Consider the following 12,667-nt stretch of genomic DNA (forward strand, 5'->3'; position numbering starts at 1 on the left):
TAACAGTTATTTATATTCCAAAACATACACGTTCACAAACCCATGAAAACCCCCAAAGAAGCTGAAGAGTTCATACATCAACTTGATGATTTAGGCCAAGCCAGATGTTGGAAAAAATTATCAACAAATATCATATAACATTAACTGCAATCAGTCAGCCAGTTACTTATGCTGTAAATTTAAAGGAGCATTTTTGTCTTGCAATACCACAAAGTTGGGGGACTCATAGGAGACAGAATCATTTCAGAAAATGGTCAAAAATGAAGCAGCAGAGGTCCAGACATCCTGAGTTTTAGTCCCTGACAAAATGCCCTGGAGGTGTGGCACTGAAAGAAGTGGGAGGCAGGGAGTGTCAAATGAAAGACAATTCCCACAATGTACCTCAGTGCGTTATGGGATTTGTAGGATGGAGCTTGATATTTTATTTTATATCTTAACGTTGCTTCCTTTATCGGGGAAGATGATCTTAATTTCCACAGCTATGCTGATGACACACAGCTGTCTACTTTGTCGGACTAAAGTGATGGCCAAACCCTTGGACATTTAACAACTGGTTTGGCTGCAGTAGATGAGTCAATGAAGAACAATTTTCTTAAATTAAATGATGAGAAAACAGAGACCTTAAGAGCTTGGCCCCAGATATTAAATCTGAAATCACAGGCATGGACATTTATCTAGACTCAGACTTAAATTTTAAATCCCATACAGCTGTTCTTATGCCAACAAGATGCCAAAAAAGTTGTTCTTGCTTTTAGTTCAAGTAAATAAGACTACTGCAACTCTTTAAAGGTCTTCCAAAACAATCCATTTATAAAATACATTTAATATTCAACATTCTGATGCCAAGTTTTACAGCCCAGATTCCAAAACTTTTGGGACTAAATACAACAGAATGTGACAATTTGTTAATCTTTGACATATGCTCAATTGAAAGCAGTACAAAGACAATATATTTAATATTTTACCTCATCAGCATCATCATTGACTTTTGTCATTCACAAGCAAGGATGGGGCATGTCTTGGTGTAAACACCCCCTGACACGCAAATGCTGTTTTCAGAGAGAGGGGAGTTTAATGTGCTCCCACTGACTTATAAATAAAACCGTCTCAATAAAAAATAATAGCTAATGAAGTCAAAACAGCAGTTTGTGGAAGCAATCCATTCAGCAGACAGTAAATATGTGTGTGCAGGTAAGTGTACAGACTTCCAGTCTGGAGGTACAACAGAAAAGTAGTTGACAAGAAAGCCGACATGGATTGGCGTATAGCAGACGATGAACACAATTATGTTTGCTGTTACTATGCCAATGGTGCTTTTCTTCTCCTCTGACTTGTCATCCATCTTTAACAGAATCCAGATGATCTGACTGGAACAGAACCCAATGGTCAACAGCGGAGTGAGGAATCCCAGAAGTACCAGAATGAGAATAAAGTGGAGATTCAGTGGGAGATCTTTACATCTTTCATAGCAGGTCCAGAGTTTGTTAGGGTGGTTCTCTTTTCGGTATATCACACATACTGTCACCAGAAGTCCCCAAAGGACCAAACATACAACAAAAGCAATCTGTTTCTTCTTCCTCCATGATCTGGCCCGTAGTGGGAACCTTATTACCAAGTAGCGCTGGACACTGATGGCCGCTGTGGTCAGGATGCTGGCATACATGTTTATGAAATGTATGTAAATAAGGAAAGTACACAAGTGAGTCTTGAGCAAGCAGAAGAAGGCATCATAGATCCTAAAGGGGAGGAAGAGGACAAGGGCAAAATCAGCTATAGCCAGGTTGAACATGTAGACATGGGTGTCTGTCCAGGAGTCCCGTTTGGCAATGAAGGCACGTAGAGCAGCAGCATTGATGATTAAGCCCAGCAGAAACACAGGACTGTAAGCCAAACCCTGAAGGGTGTCCACTTTGCACGTAGCATCGGTGATGTTGGGGATGCTGGAGTTGTTGCCGCACATACTTATCTGTAAAACCACACATAAACATATTGTTACCCTCAAGCAGAGACGAGAAGTGGCTACACCTCAGATTGTTTTTAATCTTACAAACTTGTGCTGTTCAGACCCAAATGGAGCCACAAAACACTTCTTCCAGCTTTGTTTGCATCTGCAGTCGTACTCCCCAAGACCTGGATGTGTATAATCAGTGGAGCTCCCCTTTAACCCTGGCCCTGAAGAGGTGGAAAATCAACTATCTTCACTCTGTGCAAGTGACTCTGACTATCCTGCCATTAAAACTTTAAATGGCACTCAGATTTCTCTTGTTGGGACGTACAAATAACTAGGAATTTGGTTTGACGGCGACTATCTTTCAAGGTTAATATTCAACATTTGACTCAAAGAGGTAGAACAAGAAAGAAATCGAATTCAGCTTCTTGCACAGAATAAACGATGCTTGTCTTCTTTCAACTGTAAAACTATTGTGCTGTCAAGGCACATGTCTGTCCTTGACTATGAACATATTATGTATTGTCATGCTGCCCCACCAACACTTCAGCAGCTGAATCCTGTCTATCACGGCGCATTATGCTTAATCATTAATGAAAAAATTCGTACTCATCATTGTTTTCTGTATCACACGTTTGGATGGACCTCCTCACAGTCCAGAAGAAAGAGCCACCTCGTGTTATTCACCTATGAAACTGTTGAAACTACAGGACACGATGCAGTACCTACTTAACCTTCGATTTCCTGTATCTACACACTAATGATGGCAGAACTGATTGCAGCTACAATGCACCTTCTAAACCAGAGCCTACGCTCCCCTGGGAAAGTTTAAAGCTGTCTGTCTGGCGTCTGGTGGTTTGTGATTGTCATAACTGTGTTGTTTCTGTTTGCTGACTGAGTTCTTTGAAAAGACATATTAATCTCAGTGAGATTGTCTGATTGAGTAAAGGTGAAGTAAATAAATAAACAGTTATGTGCCCTTGGCTCAAAGCCAGTGTGAGGCTTCAGTAGTCTGAGCTAGCCAAATCAATTGGGTTAAATTCTCCCCATTTTACTACCCATCCCATACCTACCCATCCTCTTCTCTCAGCAAGGAAACACTCTTCAGGGGGGACATAAAAGGAGGAATTTGCACACAAAAAAATACCCAGTTGATTTTGCTGAGTTAGCTTTGACAAAAGTTTAGGATACAATGGAGGATCTCTTACATTGGTAACACATTAGGAAAGATGAATGATCACAGCAACTGAAAACTGCTTCCAAATACATACGAGTGTGAGCATTGCTTCAGGACCAGATCTTTTAATCTCACATGACATGTTGAAAAGTTCATTACTACATTCATTACTATATCAGAACTTATTATAGTTCCTACTCTTCATAGAAGTACTGATCAGTAGTGCCTTTTATCTAAAGATACTATTCCTTTGGAACTGAAGAACTTGCTGACTCGTTTTCCAAACAAGCAACTCAAGCGTCTCAATCTCAATCTTTCTTTGTCAAAAACAACGGTAAAAAACAGAAGCAGTCACGATGTAACGCGTCTCATTTCTTGTGGCGTACGCCTGTAGACAGTTAAAACAGAGCTTACCTAATGAGCTGCTCTCCTGTTCATGGATCTTACTAAACTGATTTTAAAGGCAGCTGCTCCAGCATGTCTCTAAAAACAGGCTATCGTGTGAATGTCTACTATGTTTGCATCATTTCCTCTCTTCTCGGTATATTTCTCTGTGGCTATAACTGTAATATGCAGCAGATAGGCCCAGCGAGGCGCAGCACACCACAGATGCAGTTCCCCTCACAGTTTCATGTCAACATTTCTCTGTTCCACACTAATGCGCTGCAAATGAATGTATAGAAGCGGATAGGTGTGATGTGAAAGCGATGCAAACTGCTGTGAAAGTTGCAGCGTTGCAGTACTTGTAGTAATGAGTCTACACCTGAGTGATAACAGTGTTGAAGAGGGAAGAACAAGGCCACACTGTCATGGAGGTGAAAGCAGGAGGTCAAGAGCGTCACTGACAAAGCCAGACTGGAAAAGGAAATTGCGAAATAAATCTTGTCATTGTGCAATGGGGAGCGCTTTCGAGCACAACCTCTCCACTTTTCAACAGCTAGATTGCGACGGGAAACGGGTCGATGCTTTTCTCTGTTGGCTGAAAAGAGGAAACAATGACTTGAAGGGGGCTTAATGGGGGCTTTTTCTTGTAACACGTGTGTCAGTGGAGGAAAAATGCTTGTCTCACACTCTATTTTCCATTGTTGGACATCAATTGGCAAAGCAAAATTAGCCTGTAATTCCTTTCTAACTTTGTCAACAGCTGACAGTCACAATAAAACAGGCCCCTGGCTTGAACCTTTGTTCATGAAAGAGCATTTGTAAACAAGTTTCTGGATTCAATAAGACACAGATAATTGAAACAGACTGAGAAATCATGAAGACATCTGCAGGCCTTTCTCCACCTTCATGCAGCTCTGGCCAACCTGTTATTTAGTCATTTTGTCAACATGTCCTCATCAAAGTGTTTCTGTTCAAATGGACAGATGGGGGGAGAAGCTTGGACGCAGGCTGGTCTGGCTGCCACACACACAAGCCAGACGTGACACAAAGATGGCCGGCTTAATGGACATTTAATTAGAAACGGAGCCATGCGGCGCTCCACAGATCACAGTGTGTTTATGTGTCCGCCTGCATTGCTCTTGTTGTTATGTTTAGCTTTGTTTTTCCATACAGTTACTGTCTCTATGTGCTTGTTTGTCTTCTGGGGTCTGATTCACTTGTTTGTGGCAGAGGGCGTGTACTCACCGGAGTGACTAAGCCACTGAGTGTCGCACGACACAAATCCTGGACACTGATTGAGCACAGCTCCAATGTCAGAAGTAGCTCACTGCAATATTTATCTTTTCTATACATTTGACAGAATCGGGAGAGCTGAAATTGGATGATATAACATTGACTGAACTTGCTTGTCCTCAGCAACCATTAATGTTAAGTAAGTTTGAACAGGATTACACTGATGAATCATCAGTTTCACATGAAGTTTCACAGAATGTGGTGCTCTGTGCTCAAGCACAGATAATGATGGGCGAAGAGTGCCTTCACAGGCCTTCTGCTCAGCAGATGAGGTCATGGCTGCAAAAAGAGAAAAATGAGACAAGTTGTTGAGAAAATGAAAAGAGTATTTAGAAAGTATTACTGAGCCTGGCTTCAGGCAACATTGTGCAAAATGGTTGTCTCTGTATCACGGCCCTAAATGTTTAGGACAGAAGCACAGCTTTGTTTGAGAAGGGATGAATGGCTTTAAGGAGAGTAAAAGGGCGGCTGTTTTGGTGAAGAAAGACATAGACTCATATTGGAGGCTTAGAGTTGATTCTTTCTTTGTTTGGTTCTTCAGTCATCAAGGTTAAAACAGGACTGAGAGTGTACTAACAGAGCCTCAATGTGCTGTTTGGATGGTAACCCTGGTGAGCAAAGTGCAGAGATAAGAAGAATATAAGCAGTGACCAGCTGAAGACAAGGACTCGAGCAACAAAATGCAGAGCTGAAAGTTCATTCAACAAGGGAAAGGAAAAATTGATGGAAAGAAACAAACTCAGTGAAGGAGCCTTTAAAGGGGGAAGTGGAAATCTGAAAATGCAATCTGGAAAAAGTTTTGGATGGGCTCAACGGAACAGTTGAGGATACACGACACAAAAACAGATGATGGAGCAGAAATGTTTGCAGTCTGAAGCTTACCCTTTTACTTGTTGTTTTATGTAGTTCAATCTATTTTTAGTTGGTATAGTTTGGTTTCAGGAAAACTTTGGTTTGCCCTTTCAAGCCCAAAGAGGCAGCTTGCTCCATTAGACCACGGCTTCCGAAGCGTGGGCTGTTTGAAGCCAGAGGGGGAAACCATGATCCTATCTGAGAGAAGACTGGAGATTAAAGGTGTAGCTGTGTAGATCGGCATGGGCCTTGAGTGTGAAAGTAACCTGGAGTGGCTCCATTATGAGAAATAACTGTAATTTATGCAGTATTTTTACCCGTTAATCCTAATAACACATTACAATGGCCTTAGAAATTCAGATTTTGTCAACAAGAACCCCAAAAAAGCTCAGGAAACGTTAGATTAAATCCTGTTTATTATATTTACAGCTTGTATTTTTGCAGTTATTGCATTTCTTAGCAATGTTTTGATGTTATTAAAAGCTGCTTTATGCTTCGAAGATGCTATTCCCTTAAAATAAAGGCAGAAATCCAATATTGCACAGGATATGAAGGAGTTTCATACTTCGGATGCAGTCTGTTGTTATCATTCATTTGTCTTAAATCCCTTCAGGCTTATCCTGTTTTCACAGAGATATTTCCCAGATCTACCCTGATCTGGTTTATCATTGTGGATATATTTGCCTGCTGGTCTCGCTGGATCTCATTTTTCCTGACTCTCGTCTGCCCCCCTGTCTGTCTCTTAGCTCACTGCTTGGCTATCTGTCTTTCCTGCCTCCCCGCGTTCATTCCTGTCTGTCTGGTGCTGTTTGAAAGTGCCCTTTACACGTCAGTAGTGAAGCAGGGTGGTGGGTGGGTGAGGAAGGGTTGGGGGGGGTTTCCATCTCTCTAACTAGGTCAGCGAAGACACACCCCTCTCTCCCCTCGCTGTGCCCCTGCTCTCCCCCTCCTGTCTCCTTTCTCTCCCTTTTCCTCTGCTCCCTGCTGTGACGCAATGCAGACTTTCTGCACAGTCCTCCTGTTTCTCCCTTCTTACCTCCTGGATCTGAAAAACAGTATTCTCTTCCACTTTATTGATGACAGTCACACATCTCCCCAAATCCAGCATCAAGCACACACATATCAGCTGAACAAAGACAGCTTGCACTTTTATAGATGCCAGTCAAGTTAGATTCATCAGCCGCACCATATGGATGCGTTCATCAGCCCGAATTTCAGTGATCCAGTCCAACTTTCTGCTGTGATGAAGGATTACATAATGCAGCGGGATTGCGTAACGTTTGTAGGGGCTGTCAATCTGTGATGGGCCACTTGTGCCACATGGAGCGGCAGTCAAGTGCAGCCATCAGAAAGTGTGTCAGTGTTACTGTCCATTTGCTTTGGGAACACACTCTTACAGGAACTCCTTCAGTGTGCTGATATGTGTGTGTGTGAAAGGCAACAATCACTGCAATCAAATGCAGCTTTTGAACCCCATAAAACACTTGACTTGCATCTTATCGTGTGTTTGTGCAGTCTGTTGACAATATGGACTGAAAATCAGAAATGTACATGTTAAAGACCAAACTCCAAGTATTACGTAAGCCCAGCATGTACTGCCACAATCCCAACACTAGATGTCTCTGTTTCCATCAGCAGAGCTGCGATGAGTCATCTGGGCGGTTATATATGAACTAAGTAAGCCAGTCTCACTCATGCCTGATTTAAAATGCAGTGTTTGCCTCGGTAAACAACGACCTGAGGTGAGACATGCAGATGCAATGTGGTTTGTATGTGTTGAACAAATGGTCTTAAAGCAAGAGGCCAAACGAGTCAAGGTGGTGAATGAGATAAACCTGTTCAGATAACAGACAAGAGCTGCAGAGTATCAGAGGAAGGCACAAGGCACGTTATTTCCAGCAGCATGAATATGAGTTGAACTTCACAAAAGGATTCTTCAGTTGCTCCGTTCTTCCCTGGTTAAATCATTTGAGGCAGCTGCGGCATTAAACATAAAAAATGAGCTTTTGTATAAAACTGAAAGGGCATAGAAGATCTGAGGAAAGGATGAAAGAAAATGGGAGGGTGGAGGAGCAGCGGGATGAGGAGCGTATGTGTGTCCAGCAGTGCCCTGCGGATGGCAGATGTAGATCATTGGGCCAAGGATGGAGGAAGCAAGATGATACGAGGTGGAAGCAGGAAAATGTGCAGGATACTGAGGAGCTTTTTCCACCTCGCTGTGCTCCCTGACCTTATTCACTGCAGACAGGAATATCACAGCATTGTCTATGTCATGTGTGATCCCATGTGCCTATCCGTGCGTGTGTGTGTGTGAGTGAGTGTAAGTGGGTCAGGTTCACATGGTAAAGCACGTTGATTCACACTGGAGATAAACACAGCTCAGTTGCCGTGGCAACCTCGTGTTACTCTTACCACAACTCTACATGCCACATATTTGTGTTTGCATCAGATTTCTGTGACACAGACAAAAGCTGCACACTGAAACACACATGCAAAGGAGTCGCACTTTCATCAGTCATGGCCGTCTTTGTTCTGGTAATGTGTTACCTGGATCAGACACTCAGTACAGTGGCACAGTGTGTCAACACAGCGGGCCCTCCCTCTACTGAAGCATCTGTGGGTGTGGATGTGGAACCTGCTTTGCCAGAAATAAAGGCAGAGAGAGATGTGGAGGGGGAGAGGGTGAGTGACAGAGAGAGAGAGAGAGAGAGAGAGAGAGAGAGAGAGAGAGAGAGAGAGAGAGAGAGATTTGCTGCTGATTGTGTTTGTCAAGACAAGTCTGGACATACTGCAGAGATTCAAACACTGGTGTAACTCTGTGGGCACTGTGTGTGTGTGTCAGCATGTCTCAAACATGCCATGAAGAACATTTCTAGGCCGAATCTGCCAGCATGTTTGAAGGACACGTCCTGTTTAGAGGGCACACTGTTGTGTGGTGGAGGTTTAGAGAAGTGGGCTCATGTTTACAGGGTTGCTAGTTTGATTCATGTGACTATTTGTACTGAGGAAATAGAGAAGGACCAGTCTTCCTCTGTTCAGCACTTGCCCTTGAACAGGCATAAATGTTCAGGTACATTAAAATGCTGCGGTTCCGTTGTGCAAATCTTAGCAGTCAATGTCAGTAATAATGTTTGCAGTAGGAAGGCATTTGCAGACATGAATATTTGATGCACTATGATTAAACTGAGATGGCCTATATTCATGTGTTCATGCAGTTCATATGTTCAGAGTCAAACTTGTTCGTAAAGTCTCTGAAAACTTGACTTAAAATCTTAAGTAAGTCTATTTACAGTTAAACATGCATGTATGAATTAGATAATAGCAAGCTTAAAAACATATTTAGGTATTATAAATGAAGAGGTGAGCTCAGTTAATCTCTTTTACCGGCCGTGCAGGTGTGGTAACCAAACAATACACCAACTGTTCTCTGATCCCTGTTCAAATGCTGCTAAATCCTGATTGGTCCACAGAGGTATGAGTATAAGTATGTGCTCTGCCCGCCTCAAACCAGTGAGAAAAGCAAAAATATCTCCTGCAAACTTCTCCTGTAAAATAATCCAATCACTCAGTAAGAATCTGGTTAAGAAAATGTGTCTTTAATGTCCCAAAAATCTTCATTTAACTGCCATGCAGCAGTCATGGGTTGAGTTCAGGCTAAAAATAAACATGAAAAGACATTATTAACACATTATGATGTGAATATTATTAGCATGTTCTCCTGCTAAACAGTTGTGGATCATTTCTGATGTTCAAACATTCACTGATGAATGGCAGAAGAACTGCTTCCTGAGACTTCACAGCAGCTCATTTCCAGCCGTGTAGCTGAGAGTAAGACAGGCCAAGAACTAAAGAATATATGTCTGTGCTCCTCCTCTAATGCATGCAAGTTTGGGGAGTGCGAGTGCTCAGTGAGATGAATCTGTACCTAATGACCTGTGATTGAACTCATATATTATTTATTCTGCAGCCTTTATCAAACTCTAGAGTTGTACAATGTATGAAAAATGAAACCGATAAGAAGAAACTGAGTGTGGAAAAAAAAAAAAATACATGCGTTTGAGTGTGGAGTGGTAACAGGAGCTGAGAGGATCAAGGGAGCGGGGGAATGAAAAATAGAAAAGATGGCGATAGCGTGGGGATGTAAAGTGGAGTCGAGTGGATGAGGATGAGCAGATTGTGACAGGAGGGAACAGTGTTTGTACTCTATCTGACACACTGACCCAGTGACGCAGCAAAGCTCACAGATTACAGAGCCACGGCTGTAGGGTAGGGAGGAGGGGGAGGGATTAATGGTGCCTTCAGAGAGGAGAAGCAGGGATCTTAACTGAATGAGGGAAGAGGGAACGAAGGATTACAGCTCTGTAGATGGCAGGAGCCAGAAATAATCCCAATAAACTGACTGGCACAGTCCAGCACATGTGGATTTGCATGTGTGTGCTGTTGTGTTATTATGGGTGTGCAAATCAGGAGCTAAAGTACACAGCGTGGTGAATATTATCTACAGTAGGTGTAGCTCAAATTACCCCTGTTCACATATACATGCATGCGAAGGATTTATAATACAGCGCATGAGAAGATAGACTGGAATGTGGGGAGCTGATGCTGCTAAGGCAGAGATTGGCCATGGGGCCCCAGTGAAACCATGTGCAGCCAATCAGTTACAGTTAGTCCCTCATCCCTGCAGACTCTTTGATGTAAGCGAGGCCTTTAAATTCAACCCTGGGGAGTCACAAGGCTACACAGGCTTTGATCTGAGTCAGGAGAAAACCTTATGCCATTCTGAACAACAGGACCTTCTGCACATCAAGAAAAACGCCCGCTTGCCTGACATTCAAAGCGTCGCCGTACATGTGTTCGTGCAGTGTAACTGGTCAAGGTAACATCAATAAGTGTCACTCTTCACCCACTGTGGCTGCACCTCCCAGTCTAGATTTCCTCATGCACAGTAATCAAAAGGATGCTCTTTTGCAGTGTATTTTATCTCAGGGAGCCCAAAACAACCGTGACAGGTGTGAGCTGTAAATAGATCATAATGCTCCTCTGCAGAGAGATCTTTTCTGTCCATCACTGGCTCCACAGGGCTGTCACTTCAAATGGCTGTGCTGCTCTGGCCTTGAAAGGACAAAGTGGATACGGGCTATTTCACCTGTGCACGTTTGCCGTCACACAGTCTATGATGTAAATATCCCTCCATTTATGTATCATTTCAGCCGGCCTCCCCCATCTGCTCCCTCATCCTGTTATGCTGCTGCTGGCAGCCTCCCAGAATCCTCCAGTTTCTACCAGCTCTAAGCTCGTCTTCTTCATTGCCTCTCCTTTTCACCTTTTACTTTATCATCAGGCAACAAAATGTCTGCCATATACAAGGCAATGCTGAAGCCGTCCTCCTCTTCCTCCCACTCCCTCTCTCTCGCTCTCCTTGCTGTGCTGTCTAACTGAGTTGCACAGCGGTTACGTAAGAGATAAGGTCAAAGTGTCACTGCCGTTGTCAAGGGAGACATAGAACAGAGGGGCTTTAGAGGAGATGCATCGGGCGAGAGAGAGAGAGCGCGCACACACACACACACACACACACACACACACACACACACACACACACACACTGGCTGGGAGCAAAGACTGTGCAGGGAAGGTGAGAAAATTAGGATTTAAACATGTGTGCATGAATAAAAACATCAAGCTGTTTGAATGCATTCCATCTGGGCAGCGACAAAGCAAAAGAGGAAGTGTATAAATAAAAAAGATTAAGCGATTACACATGAACAACAAGGAAGAGGAAAAGGGTGAGGAGAGGAAAAAACAAGAGAATGTGAGTGCCTGTGTCTTTCTGTGTGGGTGACTGTGAGTGTGTGTGTGAGAGAGAGAAACAGAAAATAATCTGTGACTGTTGGTGCTCTGTGCTCAGCTGCTCCACTAACCTAGTTTGAGTAATCTCTGCCTTCATGCTGTTTCATAACACTGCTGCCAGAACATTGCATCATAAGGCCACCCGCTTCAGCAGCACCCCTCCACACACACACACACACACACACACACACACACACTCCTCAGCACTCACCCACCTCCTCATCACAGTCACACACGCTGTCCCAAGCACACATTTAAATCAAAATCTGAATCTGACAGTACAAACTGTCCAAAGAAAGACATGATTCATACAAGCAAAAAACAAAAAAAACAAAAAAACATTTCCTTCCACTGTGGATATCACATGAATACAAGGTAAAATAATTGAGATGCAAGCGTGAGAGCAGCATTCATGTGATATGTTCACACACACCCAGAGTAGAAATGTGAACTTGAAACAGGAACCAGACTGCTGCAAATCAAACTTAGCCGGGTCACTGGGTGTAGACTCTGAAGCTGTTCCACAGGGAGCGAACTGAACGGTGGTGAGCGATCACTGGGAGACCAGCCAGGGATAATTTTTATGACACTTCACAAGGAACACTGCTAAGGAACAAAGCTCATTTGAAAACAACAGCTCCAATAAATATTTTACAGCTTTCACCAATGAATCTCCAAGTCACTGCAGCTATGGAAGGCCTATCAATTCTCATGTCTTTACTGTCACTTCTTTGGAGAAAGCTCATAAATATCACAAGCACTGTTAAGGGTGGCAGGTACAGTCAAACACTGGGTGGCACTGAGCAGGTGGAGGTGTTGGGGATTCTGTAGCTCACAGTTACTTTTTTTTTTATTATTATTATTGATTATTCTATCAGTTTCTTCCTCATCTCTTGTTTTGTCTGACAAACAGTCCAAAACATGACTATCATTATTTATTACTGTCATTCAAGGTGACATCAACCAACGTCTGAGAAGCTTGAACTGGTGAATTTGGAGTATTTTTACTTAGAGAAAGTTGCTTAATCAGTTATCAGCTGCTGTTTCTCAAGATTTCTGCAAGATGGACTATTTCCAGGCTTTCATTGTTGGAAGCCAAATGTTTACATAAAGTCACGCAGGTCAACACCATTGAATGCAAATACAGTAAGCAACAGGGCCTGACG

At 43.0% G+C, this 12,667-nt stretch overlaps 1 protein-coding gene across 1 annotated transcript; it reads right to left on the minus strand.

The window, feature by feature from the left end:
* Window positions 1-1,022: 1,022 nt before the first annotated feature.
* LOC143328997 (G-protein coupled receptor 55) lies at window positions 1,023-3,558 on the minus strand. Its single transcript, XM_076744589.1, has 2 exons — window positions 3,540-3,558; window positions 1,023-1,966 (listed from the first exon to the last, which is right to left on the minus strand). Exon 2 carries the CDS (start codon window positions 1,958-1,960, stop codon window positions 1,091-1,093), a length of 870 nt encoding a protein of 289 aa, XP_076600704.1. The 5' UTR covers window positions 1,961-1,966; window positions 3,540-3,558; the 3' UTR covers window positions 1,023-1,090.
* Window positions 3,559-12,667: the final 9,109 nt, after the last annotated feature.

This window comes from Chaetodon auriga, chromosome 12 (genome assembly GCF_051107435.1).
Source record: "Chaetodon auriga isolate fChaAug3 chromosome 12, fChaAug3.hap1, whole genome shotgun sequence".
NCBI classification, from domain to species: Eukaryota; Metazoa; Chordata; class Actinopteri; order Chaetodontiformes; family Chaetodontidae; genus Chaetodon; species Chaetodon auriga.